The sequence below is a fragment of the Nothobranchius furzeri genome, chromosome 12, assembly GCF_043380555.1.
Source record: "Nothobranchius furzeri strain GRZ-AD chromosome 12, NfurGRZ-RIMD1, whole genome shotgun sequence".
Classification (NCBI taxonomy): domain Eukaryota; kingdom Metazoa; phylum Chordata; class Actinopteri; order Cyprinodontiformes; family Nothobranchiidae; genus Nothobranchius; species Nothobranchius furzeri.
This window is the reverse complement of record NC_091752.1, coordinates 1,164,779-1,182,112: the sequence shown is the minus strand read 5'-3', so window position 1 is coordinate 1,182,112 and position 17,334 is coordinate 1,164,779. Positions and strand designations below refer to the sequence as shown.

Here is a 17,334-nt window from a genome sequence, read left to right as displayed (position 1 = left end):
CTTTTCAGAATATTCTAATTTTTTGAGATACCAGATTTGGAGTTTTCATTAGTTGTCACTTATGAATATCAAATTTAAATGTAATGAACATTGGAAATACATTGGTCTGTGTGCATTGCATGAATATAATGTACAAGTTTCACGTTTTGAATGGAATTACTGAAATATTTTCAACCTTTTGATGATATTCTAATTTACTGGCCAGCACCTGTATATGCTTAGCATGTTTACTGAATGAGGTCATCACCATTTGCACTCATACAAGACAGAGTTAGGTTAAGCTAACGCATAACACATAGTTAACCTTTTGCCCAGATTCATAGTCTCCATATCAAAGAGGGTGTGTTCTGAGATTCTTGGGAACATCTCTCAAACTTGTCAGCCCCTGATTGGCTGGCCAGATCAGAATATCGATTCCTTAAAACAAGATGGCTTGGAGTAATTTGTCAGTTGTAGAGCGAGCTTCAGACCGGCCATCTTTAGCACCTCTTTAACCAGAAGGATTTTGACATGTTGTCAAAACCTTAAACCTTTTTCGCACCTGTGAAGCTGAGAACGACAAGATAGTTTCCTGCAGTACAAAGTTGACGCAAACTCCTTCAGAGTTATTTTTAAGACGCTCGGTTTCATCTATCGTTGTGACCCGGAGACATCCCAGGACTGATTTGGTCGCATGGAGGTTTATCTATGAACCAAGCGCAGTGGGGTCGTCGGCTCCTTGACATTTCGGATCCAAACGGGGGTCTCCAGAACGGGTGAGGTAGAACACAGCGAGATAGCGTCTGTATGTGGTTTTGAAAATAACTTCATAGCTTATTTGCAAACCAAATTCTTTTACGTCCAGAACTCAGCTCTCTGAGAAACGGAGATTCTGACTCCATTACATTATATTCACACATAAGTTCCAGACACCATCCTTAGTTCGCATCCACTCACAGTAAATAATAGTTCAAACATTTTGTCAAGTCTTAATTGTTTGTAAAATAGATTCTTAAGTTTTTATAAACCTGCCTGCTTCTTGAATCAAAACGAAGAATGTACGATCCCTTAATGAATAAAATAATCCTAGAATCTTCTGACTAAACGGATAAAGAACAGGAAAGGTGATATTCTATATTTAAACAGAGTATTACAGCTTATTGGTCTCAAGTAGTGTTAATAATATAAATAGTTCTTAAAGCAATTTACTTAACCAAATATACTATTTATCTAACATTACAAATGTTACAGAAAATATTTGTTGAAATTTGTTTCATTCACACCAGAAGATGAAGGAAAATAATTGTTAAAAAATCATGGTTGAAGATTTCGTAATTATTGCATCAGAGGGTTAAATACATGTTTAATGTAAAATTAAATGTGGGGAGAATGTGAATTAAATAAAAGCAACACAGGCGTTCATGACGCTTTGATGTCAGAGCAGATGGTGTCATATTACTACCCATTAGCTTATCAATCTTGCTGGATGAAAAGTTGATTTTTTCCAGAGCCTTTTCTAGATGATGAGCATTTTAATGTTGACACTGAAATTTGACGTAAACAGAAGCCCTAGCTCACCTAGCAAACACATGTATGTGGGACCCACATGGTACTTGAGCTATTGTTCCAAGAGAACATGGGCTTAAAATGGGCATCTAATTTGGGACCCACTTGGGTTAACCAAGTTTAGCCCAAATAGGCTATGTTTTAAGGGTACGTGGGTTGTGAATGGGCAACACAAATGGAACCCATCTTAGTTGATCTAACAACTTAAGTATTACAAATAACTAATAAACATGAATTAATGTGAAATAACTGGAAATGTGCCAGCAGAACCTATTTCATATTTGAAATATTTGAAATAGTGAGAATATTAAATTATACTTGTTAATATACTACATTTCATACAGCCTAAATGATATTAAATATTTATAGTTGTATAGTAATTAATAAATAGGTGCAGTGTTATAACACTCTGTTCAGAGTAAAATACTGAAGATTTTGTTTTGCTGATCTGTTGCGTTCACGTGACGCAGGAAAGATGGGAAACATCTAAACTGGATGAGACATGTCAAGTTAGAGGGTTGAGTTTCATTCTAGAACGAGCAGAAGTTGAACTGGCTCTGCATCGAAACAGAAATCGATTAAGAATGAGGAAAGACCTTCGTACAGAAGCCTGCAGCCGCGTGAGGGGAGGCTGAACCGACACAACAGAAAGAGGAAGTCAACTTTGGGAGTTCGGTTAGGCTCACCGTGTCGTTTGCTTCCTTGAGTCGCAAAGAGACAGTCGCACCTGTGAGCTGTGACGGTGAGCATGGCCAGAACCGCCGAGGGGAACCTAAAACCGCAACCGAACGGACTGAAAACCGAGGAGTTGGTGGGAAATGGCTTTCATAACCCCAGAGAGGTACGCGTGTTGCTCTCTCTCATTTGTCTCTCTCCTAATCCCTAATTCTTGCCTTATGTGATACTTTATCAAGGTGCGGCAGGTAGCCTACTCCTCACCTGGGAAGTGAGTGCGGGGTTTTCTTTGCGGTTTCTCACCTGAATTGACCTTGATGACATAACATATTAAACTTTGTCTTTCCCGGATACACTTAGCATATCCTCCTGCAGAGACCAAACAGGGTGGCTGGTTTCGGTCAGTGGTTACTAACAGTGTTTAATGTCGGGTTCATGAAAAGCTCCACACACACATTCTGTGACCCCACCTTGAAATGCTGCCTCTTCTCTCCCAAAGGACAAATTCTCTGCCTCCAGGCAGCAGCTGAGCTTTAGTTTCTGCTTCCTTCAGTCCACCCTCTTGTTCTGCTTAATAGATGACTTATTCTCAGTCTACAAAGCAATTATATGTTCCTATAAATAATATTAGTATAAAACAATTGCACCCTGATCTCAACAACATCAGAGGGCTGAATAATAGGCCTGTTGTGTACTCTGATGGGACATATCCTCAATAGTTCACTCCCATCTTCACTCTTCTAGTCATAAGTTGAACATGATCTGTGTAGGAAAATGATTTCAGGAGATTCACAGTTTAAATTATTGTTATTATTTATCTTATTACCGTTATTAATACATATATGTAATGCCCTTGTCGCTTACGTTTTGTCAAACATTTGCTAATTTATCGCAGCTCTGCAGTTGTTGCAGCTCACACAAATCACTCTCTTGTTTTCTGAGCTGGTTACCCCCCAGTAGAGTCACATGGAGCTGGCGCCTAACTCCAGCAGTCATCGGGCGAGAGCAGGGACACCCTGGACAAGTCTCCAGTCCACCACAATGTCTGAAGCTGAATCAGTATTTGAACTCTGAATTTATCTGTTAAAGTCAGCGTTTAAGTCAGACATCTAAATAAAGTTAATATAGAGTATTTATCATGCAGATGTTATTAGTGAATGTAAAAGTACATTTAAATTAAATTCTGCAAAAGCACCGGGCTGCCCAAGGAAGTGCCTGACTTTAAATTGGCTTTACTAAGGACACATATTGGCCGGAGCCCCTAGTCGGGTCATACCAACGACTTACAAAATGGGAACCAATGCCTCTCCGCTTGGCAGTCAGCTTTAGGGGTTGTATTTGGGGATTAAACCACAAAATAGTTCCTGAGTGCAGCCACTGCTGCAGCTCACCGCTCCAAATGGGGATGGGTCGAATACGGAGATGTAATTTCACCAGTGTGTGATGACTAATGGGACTTTAACTTTATCCAGCTTGCTTTATTTGTTGCTCTGCTCCAACACCCATGATTCAGTGTTTGAATCACCTGTTCAGCAGCTCTTCAAGCTCTGCAAAAGCTTGTTAATCACCTGCTTATTGAAACAAAGTGTGTTGAAGCAGGGAAAGAACCAAAACAAGCTGGATACCAACCCACCAGGACCAGGATTGGGCACCCCTTGTTTAGACCAAAGATGTGTAAACCTGCTCCTCGAATGTTGCTATCCATCATGTTTTAGTTGTTTCCCTGCTCCAACACGCCCAGTTCCAGTGGCTGGATCACCAAGCTCTGCAGAAGTCTGTTAAGAACCTACTTATTAAAATCAGGTGGGTCGGAACGGTGCTCATGGACCAGGACTGGGCACTCCTATGTCAGAAACAACAATTAAGCTAAACAAGCGGGACAAAAATTCAATATATTAATCAATAGACATGTTGTGCAATAGGAAACAAATGGATCAATAAAAACTTTGATAAAAAGTTTCCATTTTCCATTATAGCCTATCTGGTAGCTTCATACTGGAGTCATTACTTCCACCCAACCAATCAAAAACACAGACCCAAGCACGCTCTGTCACCAAGCCCCCCCCCCCCCCCCCCCCCCCAAACCTAGACAGCAATGGGAATTAAACAAGATGTTGCAGCAAGGAGAGATGGAAGAAATTGCCCGCAAAAAATGTTGGAGTGCCTCACCAGTGTGGTATTATTTCATTCTTATGAGTGTGACAAAAAACAACATTTGCAGAGAATCGATAAAAAACAAGTCTGGTAACGCAGCCTCACCTCACCTCCCCTCACCTTCCTCCTGCTCATCCGGGTCGCAGGGGCAACATCCCAAGTAGGGCCTCCCAGGCAATCCTCTCCCCGGTCACATCCGCCAGCTCCTCAGCTGGGACACCCAGGCGTTCCCAGGCCAACCGAGAGATGTATTTCCTCCAGGTAGTCCTGGGTCGACCAGGAGGCCTCCTGCCGGCAGGACATGCCCAAAACACCTCTCGAGGGAGGTGTCCAGGAAGCATCCTGACCAGATGCCCGAACCACCCCAACTGGCTCCTTTCGATGATGAGGAGTAGCAGCTCCACTCCGAGTCCCTCCCGGATGTCTGAGTTCCTTACCCTATCCCTAAAGCCGAACCCGGCCACCCTGTGAAGGAAACTCATTTTGGCCACTTGAATCTGCGATCTCGTTCTTTCAGTCATCACCCAAAGCTCATGACCATAGGTGAGGATTGGGACGTAGATCGACCGGTAAATTGAGAGCCTGGCTTTCTGGCTCAGGTCTCTCTTCAGCACGACAGATCTGTTCAGCGTCCGCATCACTGCAGACGCTGAACCAGTCTGCCTGTCGATCTCCCGCTCCCTCCTTCCCTCACTCGTGAGAAGGACCCCGAGTTACTTAAACTCCTCCACTTGGGGCAGGACCTCTCTCTCGAGCCGGAGTTGGCAAACCGCCCTTTTCCAGTCGAGAACCATGGTCTCAGATTTGGAGGTGCTGATCCTCATCCCAGTCGCTTCACACACTAGTTTTATCATAAAGTGATGGTGTAAAATAGCCAGGGCTGCATTTAAAATATATTTTCTACATTTTTATAGAGATTTCAATAATTATCTTTATCAGTTAATGTGATTTATTTTTTATTTTTCGATAAGCTTTTTTTTTTTTACATCGTCCAGCCCTAAATAAACATGCATGATTTTGTTCTTTGGGAAGAAACCGGAGTAACTCATGCATGCATGGGGAGAAGACACATCTGCAGTCGGGATCTGAACCGGAGACCTACTCGCTGTGAGGCAACAGCGCTACCAACCATACAGCCCCACGAAATTAACGTCATTTTCTTTAAAGTGACAGTGTGTAGTTTCTCTGGCGATAGGGGGCAGTAGATACCTAAATCATTGCAAGCAAGCATTACTTTTGTGTCCAAATAAGACCTTATCAACGGACGGCCATTAGTGTCAAAAAATCCTTGAGAGTGCAGCCTCCAGCAAAACAACAAGAGCATCAGATTCCCTTTCATCACTCGCAATGAGCGACAAGGTAAATGTGTAAAAGAACAATGTTTATTAATACTGAAAGTTGTGTAACCGTTTGTTACAAATGAGTGAATGCAATCTGTCCTCACAGGCTTCTGTAGAAGGAAACATGGCATCTACTATGGCGTCGCCCAGAGACTTAGACCCGCTCCCGTGTATTTTAGACCCCATTTTTATGGTTATATGTTATGAAACCGCCAGTATTTTTTGACAACTGGGTATCTTTTAATTCATTTACAACAACATTTCAATGGATGTTTCCAGAGATTAATGGTAAAAACTACACATTGTCCCTTTAAACTAAGACAAGAGAAAAGGCCCAAGTTCTCTTCCGCCACTAGATGGATTGAAGACATGTCTCCTCACCAGAAAGTTATACAAGATAATGATTTATTATCTTCCGCCACTAGACGGCAAAAGGTGGAGATGATTTCATCTGTGTGTTTCTAGTGTTGCTAAGACATCTGATGAAGCACTGGAGATGCTTTAATGAAACTATCAGTATGCAATCATTCTGAGTACATCTACAGGCGGTTACCTTTAGGAGTTAATCTGATTCTAGATGACACAATTAAGTAAACATTAACAAATATAAAACAGATGATTGAAGTAGTGGAGAGTCATTTCCAAAAACTCGATGCTTATTCGTGATGTCCAACAAAGTATAATCCCTGAATAAATTCAGTCCAAATCTCTTAATCTTAGCTGTCAGAGGCCAAAATGTAGCTCATCAAACCAAATGTTCCGACACGTTTTATGTGTTAGCATGCAGTCGGTTGTCAAAAGATCTGATGCACATTTCAGAAAATACTCCAGTGGTTTCATTTACTCTGCCTTTGTTGTACACTGTGGCAAACTGCAAACAATAGATTCACCTGAGTAAACACATAATCCAACAAAGGTGTCAAACGTTAAAGAACTGGCTGGGTCAACGGTCCAGCGCACTGGGGCTGACAGCAGTCCATGTCAAAGGACAGATCCACCTCCGCGCGGCGTGTGTGAGCGAAGTCGGTGTGCCAACATGTTCTTCAGCATTCCTCCTGATGACCAAAAGGGTGTGGCACACCTGTTTTCCATAAATAATCTGATCATTCACTTCTGAGTAGATAACGTAAAAATACCTGAGTTACCTCTGCTGCTGTCTTCCGCTCACATTTATGACCCCAGTCATAAGCCACTAAGACCATCCCTGAAGTAGAAAAAGGCAATAATAAATCAGAGTATCCTATTAAGTCAATTATTAAACAAGATTTGTCCTTTTGAACAGTCGATGTGAGTTAAAGGAGCGCCGCCTTGCTTACCTTTACCCCATACGCTGTTGTTGTGTATGAAATGCACTTGTAGCTTTTGTGCCGTTGTTCATCCCAACAGTGAATCCTGTAAAGTCTTTAGTGTGAAACTGAGACGTGTTTCTTGCACGGTTATTGCATTCAGTTGTGTCTTTTTTCTCTCTCATGGAGCAGAAGAGCAGCCCGCAGTCTGGCGTCCACCCCAGGCAGAACAAGCAGGAGTCCTTTGAGCAGCCGCCGATGTACGTGGCCGTCATGACCTACGTGGGCTACGGCCTGGTCACCCTGTTTGGATACTTCAGAGACTTCCTGAGAGCGGTGGGCTTAGAGAAGTGCCACGTAGCCCAGGAAAGAGAAGAGCAGAAGGTTGGTAATGAGCTGGCTTTACATAGTCTGCACCCAAAAGCACTCTCGGCATCAATACTTCATATTTTTAACCCCCTCCCTCCCCGCCTTGCTTCCTCCGTGCAGCTCTTTGTTACTGCATAGCGTTGCCATGGGGGAGGCAGGACACCAAAGAGAATTTGTGCTGAAGATCTAATTAAATCTCAGCTGTTTCTTTGTTATTTTGCTTCTGTTCTTTCCATTTTTACAGTCTTGTCTGTGAAATCAAGTGGAGAAAAACAGAAGGCCTAAACAGCGTGTTCTTGAGGGTGATTTGTTGTTATTTTGTGCCTCTGTAGGCAAATGCAGTAGTGCTTTCAAGAAGGAAGACATTCTGCTGCATGTTTTATACAAGCTGTTCTTTCATCAGCTCTTATCTGTGATTATGTTCTCTTTCCATTGAATACACCAGGTTAATGAAGTCAGAAGGAAAATGAGGACAAGGTCTTGAGTGGCTTTAGTTTCAGCATCACCAGTAGATCAGCGTGCAGAACCCTGACCCTTCAGAAATAAAAACTGATCTGTGAAGCCTAGAGTTATCCTTCTGATGCTGCAGATCATAAAGAATTGAACTTATAATAACAAGTTTCCTTTCATCCTCAGGATTTCACTCCACTTTATCAAGATTTTGAAAACTTTTATACTCGGAACCTGTACATGCGAGTGCGGGACAACTGGAACCGTCCCATCTGCAGCCTGCCGGGACCCGTCTTTGACCTGATGGAGCGGGTGTCTGACGACTACAACTGGACTTTCAGGTATTGTAACCTTTGCCTTCTTATCCAGATCTGGGTCATAGGAACAGCAGCACTAGCGAGGCAGCTCAGACTCAACTCTCCCCAGCTAGTTCATCCAGCTCCTTCAGTGGGAAGCCAAAGTGTTCCCATGCAGGTCAGCCTGGAAGGCATTCGTGAGGCACCCCAGCCACATCTGGGTCATCTCAAAGTAGAGGAGCAACAGCTCTACTTCCTGCATGTCTGAGATCCTCACCAAACAATCCTGTACTTTCTATCGTCACCCAAAGTCTCAGGTGAGAGTCTGCATGAAGGTCGACCAGGACATCAGAATATCTACCATTCGGCTTAGCTCCATCTTTGACACAACATCCAGTTTTTGCATCCGTATTAATTCAGATGCTGTCCTGATCCACCTGCTCTGTCCTTCCCTTATTTATGAAGGAACCCCCAAAGTACTTGGGAGAGTAGTTAAAAAGTGTTAAAGTAACTTCAAAATGAAGACCCTGTTCTATGATATGAGGTAGGTAACTGCTACTTGCCCTCAGTTCCTCCCCTGGCCTCTACAGCAGAACGAATCATTTATAGAGCTTTGGCCAATCAAGTTGTGTACCCACGAGAAGGAACTGTCAATCAATGAAATCAAGCCCCAGTTCCCAGCATGCACTAGAGGGTGACGCGCCTATCAGCTTAGCACATCAACCTAGCTTGAATGCTAACTCGAGCTGCATTGAATTAATGTCAGTGTGTAAAATTCAAGCTAACTGGGGAAGAGGAGGAAGAACTAAAAGAGCGTAGTCTTTTGTGTTGGAGCTAAGTGGTTAGCGTAGCGATACATCGGACTGTTGTTTGAGCCTGCTGTGGGGTTAGTCCCAGATTCTTGTGGGATTCAGACGTTTCCCTGCTTGAACACTGCAGATTTGGTTAAAATGAGTGATCAGCAGCTCCCACAGAACCCGATGAAGGCTGAGGAGCTAATTCAGCAGTTTGAATCAGGTTTGTCTGAGCAGGAACATGTTGAAAACACGACTTGTCCGTTAGCGCTACAGGGCTGTTGGTGTGCGCGTGCGCGGCATGAGTCGTGGCTTTCAGCTCACTCCAGAAGGGACGGTAGCTTTAGCCATTCAAATGTCAAAATGTCCTCCCTCTCTTCTTAATGATATCACACAACAGACCCCATTCCTTCTCTTGAAGTAAGAGGGTTAGGGCCCAACCAATGACCCTTTAACAGATAAAAATCACAATAGATTTCTAGATTTAGACTGGACTCTACTTTTAGTTGGTGCATCTTCAAAAGCTAGACTTGTTAGAAGACCCAACATGCTAAAGACCTCAAAAATTACCTCCAGGAGTCCAGTAGAGCCCACGTCTGGATTCTGTCATGTTTGGCAGCACTTTGGGTGTGATGTTTTGGCTCGCCAATGCTTATAACACGCCCGAATCGTTTGTATTGTCTACCTTTGTGTGTCTCCTCCACCAGGAGGCAATAGAAATATCATCGGCAGGTGTATTTTTCATCAGCAAATAGGCCGGATGCAAATATGTTTATGAGTTTCTGGACCACCACTGATATTCCTCAGAGCTGCACAGCAGGGTCAGAGAATATATTATGAAAAAGAAAATGAGCCGAGCCACAGGGAAGGAAAAGGATATGAGGTAAGCACGGATTACGCGTTTAAAGGGCTTTCATGTGACTGGAAGAAGTAGATAGGCAGAAGTCAGCTTGACTTTTGCAGTGAAGTGTGGCGAATTGGTGAAGTGGTGTGCAGGTTCTCGTGAGGTGTGGAGGGGAAAAGTAGGTCAGGTGATGAAATGTAAAAGTTCTTTACCACATGTAGGCTCAGACAATGTCAAAATTCAAGTCTTTTTTTTTTCTTGATTTATCACTAAAAATGATCCCTTCATTGATTTACTGCTTTTCTCTTCATGTAAACATAGTCTGGGTTCGAATGCATGTTTCCGATCAGCAAATGGCATATTTATATGACTGTAACTTGTACTTTATTCAAGAAGAATAAAAGGATCTGTGTGCACTGCAGCTGCAAACGCACATTAAATGGATAAAATCCTGAATTCTGTTTGTATCCTTGCAGATTTACTGGAAAGTCGATACCTAATGTCATCAACATGGGCTCTTACAACTACCTCGGCTTTGCTGAGAACAACGCTGATTTCCTGAAAAGTGTAGCCGATCGCTTACAGCGGTATGGAGCCGCGGTTTGCAGCACACGGCAGGAAACTGGTACGTTTGTGGTCAAGTTCTAAAGACAGAAACAAAAAATGCCACTTCTTGTTCTCCTAGTGCAAGGAGTGGCCTTTAATCTGAAGCAGCAGCAGCTAGTGTTTAATCTGGAGTAAGGAAGCCGTGTGTGTTGGCTGGAATGTCTTCTTCCTCTTCATACAGCAGTTTCTGTCACACACCAACAAGACACAGCCCATACGCCATCGTTTATTATATTCTTGAAAACGATCCTGGGCAGATGTTTAATTATGTGTCAGCGATTGCAGTGTTGTATGAATTATTCAGCTTTCCTTAAATTATGCACAATAGTCATCAGTTCCTAGTGGTCCATGGAGGAGGAGAGGATGTTAAAGTGAGACGTTTGACGGTTTTAAGCAACCCCCAGGACATTAAACAGGATGCAGACGGAGTGCACGCGGGTGTGTTGTAACAGCAAGGATCAGAAATTGGGGTCTGATGAATTTTGAATAATGTTTTGTCCTTTCATCTTCTAATGAAGCAGCGACGTGAATCTGGAGTCATCTTGCAGCGGGGAGCTCTAATAATTGCCAGTCAGCTGAGCATAACTTGTCTAAAGTTTTGATGGTAGCGTCACGGAGCTCGTTGGGACATTTTGCTTTTCTTTTTTGTTGTGAATGCTGAGAATGTGACATTTCTGCTGGTGGATCTGCCGAGTGCAGACTCACAAAAGGTGAGCTGGCGTATCAGCGGAGTCCCAGCGTGTGTTGCATGATATCAGCTGTCTGACGCTGAAGAAAGCAAAGAATGTTTGTCAGAGAACCACTCCCTCACCAATCTCCCTTCAACCATCCATTATTCATTGATGTGATTTATTCATATGTTTATTTCCCTTTCAAAACTGAACTGTTTTAGTCTGAGCTGCTGACTCGGTGGGTTAAAGAAAAACAAGCTTTCTTCCCTCGTGAGACCAGATGAGGAATAAATAATTAAAGATCCGGGAATGTCTTCAGTCACAGCGAGGCTGCATTTGTACAGGTGACGCGCAGAAAAATCCTCCAAATCCAACATTTCTTCACTCAGTTTCTACCTCAGCAGTTTATCTCTATTTTATTCTTTGAAACACAAAAAACCCATTTATGCTTAAAGGTGTGGTTCACTGAGAAAACATTTAGAATGATTATTTTGGATTATAATGGGTCACTGACATTTTCATGCAGGCTGAACATGAAAATAGTCTCCTACACCTATCTCCGGCTTTAGCTTCTGATACTCTAGGATTAGAAAAGCCTTACTGTTCATGGACTCACCCACCTGGATTCTCGACGGGGAAGGCTGTTGTTGTTTGAGGACGTCTCAGCTAGCAAAAGCTAAACATTAGCATTAGCAACCCCACCACACAGCAGAAGCTCCTCCAGGCTTGTGTAATTTGTGGAGTTAAAACATCTGTGTTGTAAGTCAGTGCTAGAGTCACGTTACTGTTATCCAATCAGACGCAAGATGTCCAAACATCAGGAAATAACTCTAAATCCTGCCGTCTGCAGCCACCCTCTGAGGCAGCAGGATCCAAGCTATCACGGGCTCTTTTTGTCTCAAGTACAAGGCGTTCATTCCTACCAGAGACCACTGCAAACATATTGATTAAATGAGTTTTCCACACATTTCAAAGCATTTTCCATGTGAAACACTGAAATTGGATTATTTCATGAATTAAAAGCACGTGTTGCCAGATTTCTAATTGAAAAGTCGTTGCAGTGATTCATCTGCTAACACAAAGTAGGCAAAAGGCACAGCGATAGCACACCCTGAAAACCAACACGTGTGTCAGATAAATAACTCGTTCCTGCTTTTCCTGCAATCATTAACCTGCTGTCAGTTAATCTAGTCTATTAAGCACTTAAATAACTTATTAGCAGTTAGGTGGAGCTACTGAACTCATAGTTATTAAAGTTTAACAAAATATACCCTTTTATGCTAACGTAGAAGAGCTAAATTAGCTGTTTTATGTTAAACGTGGTCAAACTGTTAAGATCATGAGTTACTCCTCTATTTATAATCACTCGTTAAGCGGATTCATCTTTTTATGCTGCTTTCACACCCTGCTGTAAATATTTAACGCTGGTTTTTCATAACAAGCTTTGACGATTCCGGAGGTTAAAGAGGAAACCTCACAGAGAACTCAATAAGATGAAGGTTTTATCTTAACCCAGCCAACAACTCATAACGGCTCTCTCACACCTGAGGAGTGGCTGGACCTAAAGTGAGCTTCTGAAGGTTAAAATATCAATAAGGGTGCGCCTATGAAGCCACAGCCAAGGGAAATGTTCTTTGAGGAGAGCAAATGCCAGCGCCGTCTGATTAAAAACGCTGCACATCCCAGCAAAAGCCGTGTGCTTGAGCGGTCGAGGAAATGTAAGAATCGATCTACCTTGGCGCGAGGCCTGATGGAACGGGAATGGGCATCACCATAAAGACAGAGCGGCTTCATTTCATTACAGTTTTATGCCCGTCACTCAAAATTCCATTTTCTGCTGCTGCGTGACACATCTGCCCGTCCCCGCTCTGTGTGGACTGTACAGCTCACTGTGTGCATGCGGTACATGCACCATCCCTCTAGCGCCTAAGAGGCAGCGTGATTACAACGCTTTCAGGGACAGGTTTAGCCACATTTGTCTTCATGATTGCAATCACACATAAATGATTAGACTGCCGCATGTAACTCTGAAATTTCTGTTTTTAGTAATAATTAACCACTTCCTCTCACCTGTAAATACTGACTGATTAAGTTCAGGTGACAGATCAGTCTGGTTCAAACCTGTCACGCTGGTTTATAATCAACTGCTTAGTCCTGCCAGGTCTTCAGGAACCCTCTTACGTAGATATCTTAGCCTGTCTGAAGTGTGTTAGGACTATCCTCCTACTCACTGCAGGTAGCCTCCCGATAGGCTGAATTAGAATTTCACACAAATTGGTTAAAGCTACGACGACAAATCTGCAAAGCAAGCTAGCTTAAAACACTTTTTATGCCTCTCAAAAACATTCTAATGTTGTTTAGGTATAAGTATTTTGTGAAGATAAAAAGAAAACCGAAGAATAAAGTAGTTCTTTCGTATTTGTCTAAAAAGCTCCACCAATAACACGGCTCGATATGAAACCAACCATTGGACCATCTGGTTGTCTGTCGCGCCAGACCGCCACACTTCCCTGGCTTCATTACACATCAGCAGCAGGACACCACTGGTGTGAGAGGTTCTCCAATCAGCAATATCAGAGAAGGAGAAACAGCCGGCTGCTACCTCGTTGACTTTAGGACAAACTACCAGAGTCCCAAAAAGAAAAACACCAAGTCATGGAAAACTGCGACTAGAGTTTTGTGCTCTTATGTTTACTGTGGCAACAACAACAACAACAACAACATATTAAAAATCACAAAGTGTACACCTGGCTTTATTTGGCCTTGAGCCTATGCGTGTCCGAATTATTCAAAATGAGGGAAAATATTATTTATTTAATAGTCCCCACAAGCCACAAACTGAATTTATTTTCATTTATTTTATTTTTAAAATGCTAATTTTGGTGATATATATTTTTCTTCTTTGTTTTCTTCTAAAAAGGCCCAAAAGAGAAACAATGGTGAAAAAAAATCAAACACAAAAGTGTTAGAAACTCTATACCAGCGGTTAAAATTCATTATCTAGAAATGCAAAGTCCCTCTGAGGGCCTCAGATGGCCCCCGGGGCCCCCGGGGCCCCACTTTGGACATGCAGTAGTGTGTCAGTCCTGAGGCCACCGAGGAATCCAACTACAACCTGTAGGATGATGCAGAACATTTAAACATTTAAACGACCAAAGGTGACAGATCATCTGCTGCTGTGGCCCCCAGACTCTGGACCTCTCTCCCCCTGAGCCTGAGATCAGTGGACTCAGTGGTCTCCTTTAAAAAGCAGCTGAAGACTCACTTGTTCAAGCTGGCTTTTGTATGACCTTCTTCACCTCTCTCTCTTTATTCTGCTCTCCCCACCTATTCCACCTTCCTCAGGATCCACTGATTTCCCTCTTTCCTGTTCACTCTCTCTTTCTTAACATTTTAATCACAATTGTCTATTGTTGCTCATTTTATATATATTTTTAATCATTTTCTAAATGCTTTTTTATATTTTTACATTTTTTTGTTTTTGTGAAGCTCCTCGTTATTTTTATCTTGAGAGGCGCTATAGAAATGATATTTTCTTCTTCTTCTTCTTCTTCTTCTTCTTCTTCTTCTTCTTCTTCTTAACAGAAACACACTTGAAATTATAATCTGGAATGATAAAGACTTTCTGAACTAAATTCCAGTTCTGATTCTTGCTGAACCCGTCTAAACGAAGTGGGCGATGCAGGTGCTGATCCAGCTGTATGTTTCTTTATTTCTTTTGGAACTGGAAGATACAAACCAGCAAATCTTCTCGACGATTAAAGCCCACTGATCCCAGCCAACCATGTCTGCTTTTGTAATCTTACAGGCAACCTGAGCTTACACGAGGAACTGGAGCAACTTGTGGCTGAGTTCCTTGGAGTCGAGTCCTCCATGACTTTTGGAATGGGCTTTGCAACCAACTCCATGAACATTCCAGCACTCGTTGGCAAGGTAAGCAACTAGTCTGTCTCACCCAATCCAGGAAATCCTACTGCAGCTATTCCTTTAATTACATGTTGTCTAAATTAATAAAAGGCAACCTAATGGACCAACATTTCTCAACCACCACAGTCAATTAAAATGATAATTAAACATTACAGTAGCCTGGAGGAGAAGGCTCTGGGTGCGCATGGCTGGTCTTAAACTCACAGACAAGTAAGGGCAGGTTTCGTAATGAGCGGCACTTACGGGTATGACTGCTAGCTCTGGCCTCTTGGCACATCAAACTGGTTCAAACAGAGTTCTGTGGAGAACCAGAGGCAGCAGAAAAAGTGAGAGAATCTTTGATTCAACCGGACAAGAAGAAGAGGAGGGTGATGGCTTAAGTGATGAGAGCGGGCTCGCTTTGTGCAGCCCGAGAGGTGTAGCTGCCGCTTTGGCTGCAGTCCGGGGTCAACTCCTGCTGCCGGCTCATCCTGCAGGGACAGGGTGTGCCAGGAGGCGGGCGTCAGAGTGACAGCTGCCGGTAGACCAGCGACCAGACCAGCTAGACCCCAGGCCAAACCGAGCTGATCTGTCACCGTGTCCGTGTCGCCTCCCGACACTCCTCACAGGGTCATGTGAGGAAAGCGCCTCAGCGCTACACGCTCTTAGAGGGAAATTTGTGAAACAGCTGAAGTCATGCTTGCTTTTATAGAGTATGATGTGCTGTAATCTCAACATGTGCATGTGGGTCAGAACTCCTTCAGACATCAAAGGAGAAAAGAAAAATATGTTTCTACTGCTGCGGTAGAGGGAGGACCGAGACATTAACGATCATGATTCAGACAAGGATGGGGGCAGGGCAGGTGGAATAAGCTGACAAGGAACTGGCCTTGCAAATCCTTTTTATTAAGCAGCACATTTTACACCTCAAACCGCTTTGCACAGCTGGAGTTTTATTTATCTATGCAGAAGTATATTTAAAAACTGCAAAATGCTGATGTCATTCAGATGTATTTTTTGTGTTTTCTCATTAAAGCAGTCTAAAACACTTTCATGTGCTCAAGCTAATTTTCTCATCAGTTTTCAGAACTGCATTAGAATTTTAGTTTGAGCTTGGATTTCATCTGTTTTGCTGCTTTCCAGGGTTGCTTGATAATCAGCGATGAGCTCAATCACACATCTCTCATCCTGGGGGCCAGGCTGTCAGGAGCAACCATCCGGGTGTTCAAGCACAACAGTAAGCCCGGCACCATCCTCCCTCCATCCTCAGTCATAGAGCCTTCCACTCCCAATGATCATTTATGCCAAACAAGATCCACGTTTGCTTGGTTTTACTAAAATGTCTGCAGCCGAGTGTGAAGCAGCTGGGATGAGAATCAGCTCCTCTAAATCTGAGACCATGGTCTTGAGTCGGAAAAGGGTAGAACGCCTTCTCCGGGTCAGGGATGAGGTCCTGCCCCAAGTGGAGGAGTTTAAGTATCTCGGGGTCTTGTTCACGAGTGAGGGAAAACTGGAGCGTGAGGTCGATAGGCGGATTGGTGCTGCATCTGCAGTGATGCGGGCGTTGTACCGGTCTGTCGTGGTGAAGAGAGAGCTGAGCCAGAAGGCGAAGCTCTCGATTTACCGGTCGATCTACGTTCCTACCCTCGCCTATGGTCATGAGCTTTGGGTAGTGACCGAAAGAACGAGATCACGGATACAAGCGGCCGAAATGAGTTTTCTCCGAAGAGTGGCTGGGCTCTCCCTTAGAGATAGGGTGAGAAGCTCGGTCATCCGGGAGGGGCTCGGAGTAGACCCGCTGCTCCTCCACATCGAGAGGAGCCAGTTGAGGTGGCTCGGGCATCTGGTCAGGACGCCTCCTTGACGCCTCCCTGGTGAGGTTTTCTGGGCACGTCCAACCAGGAGGAGGCCTAAAGGTAGACCCAGGACACGCTGGAGGGACTATGTCTCTCACCTGGCCAGGGAACACCTTGGGATTCCCCCGGAGGAGCTGGCCCAAGTGGCTGGGGAGAGGGAAGTCTGGGCCTCTCGTCTTAGGCTGCTGCCCCCGCGACCCGACTCCGGATAAGCGGATGAAAATGGATGGATGGTCTGCAGTTTAAAGCTGGATCTCTGTGTGATGGGTCTCTGAGAGCCACCTGCTCGGACTTTGTTCAGGAGAAAGTCTAGCGATGAAGCTGCAGCTGCACAGTCATACCTCCCTTCTTCTCTAACTGCTGCTGTATCACGTACAGGGAGCGTTTCAGGATGAAAACTTAAACCCTGTTTTTTATTACGTGATCAAAAAGCGAATTGCAAAAAGATTGCAGGAGAACCACCTCTACTCCCTCGGGAGCAAACAACAACATCACAAGTGAGCCTGTGCTTTGGCAGCAAATCTGTCCTGACAGGTACAAGC

General features: G+C 43.7%; 1 protein-coding gene across 3 annotated transcripts in view; it reads left to right on the top strand.

Moving 5' to 3' along the window:
• sptlc3 (serine palmitoyltransferase, long chain base subunit 3) overlaps positions 1 to 17,334 on the top strand; it is a 60,054-nt gene that overhangs the window by 20,388 nt on the left and 22,332 nt on the right. For 2 of the 3 annotated variants that reach the window (XM_054749797.2, XM_015943999.3), the window contains exons 1-6: positions 1,713 to 2,386; positions 7,193 to 7,384; positions 8,006 to 8,160; positions 10,230 to 10,378; positions 14,839 to 14,963; positions 16,080 to 16,173. In XM_054749797.2, the coding sequence (XP_054605772.1) occupies positions 2,294 to 2,386; positions 7,193 to 7,384; positions 8,006 to 8,160; positions 10,230 to 10,378; positions 14,839 to 14,963; positions 16,080 to 16,173 (808 nt within the window). In that variant the 5' untranslated portion in view covers positions 1,713 to 2,293. Of the gene's footprint in view, positions 1 to 1,712; positions 2,387 to 7,192; positions 7,385 to 8,005; positions 8,161 to 10,229; positions 10,379 to 14,838; positions 14,964 to 16,079; positions 16,174 to 17,334 lie in introns of those variants that run through there. The other variant, XM_070542128.1, reaches the window with a different exon arrangement.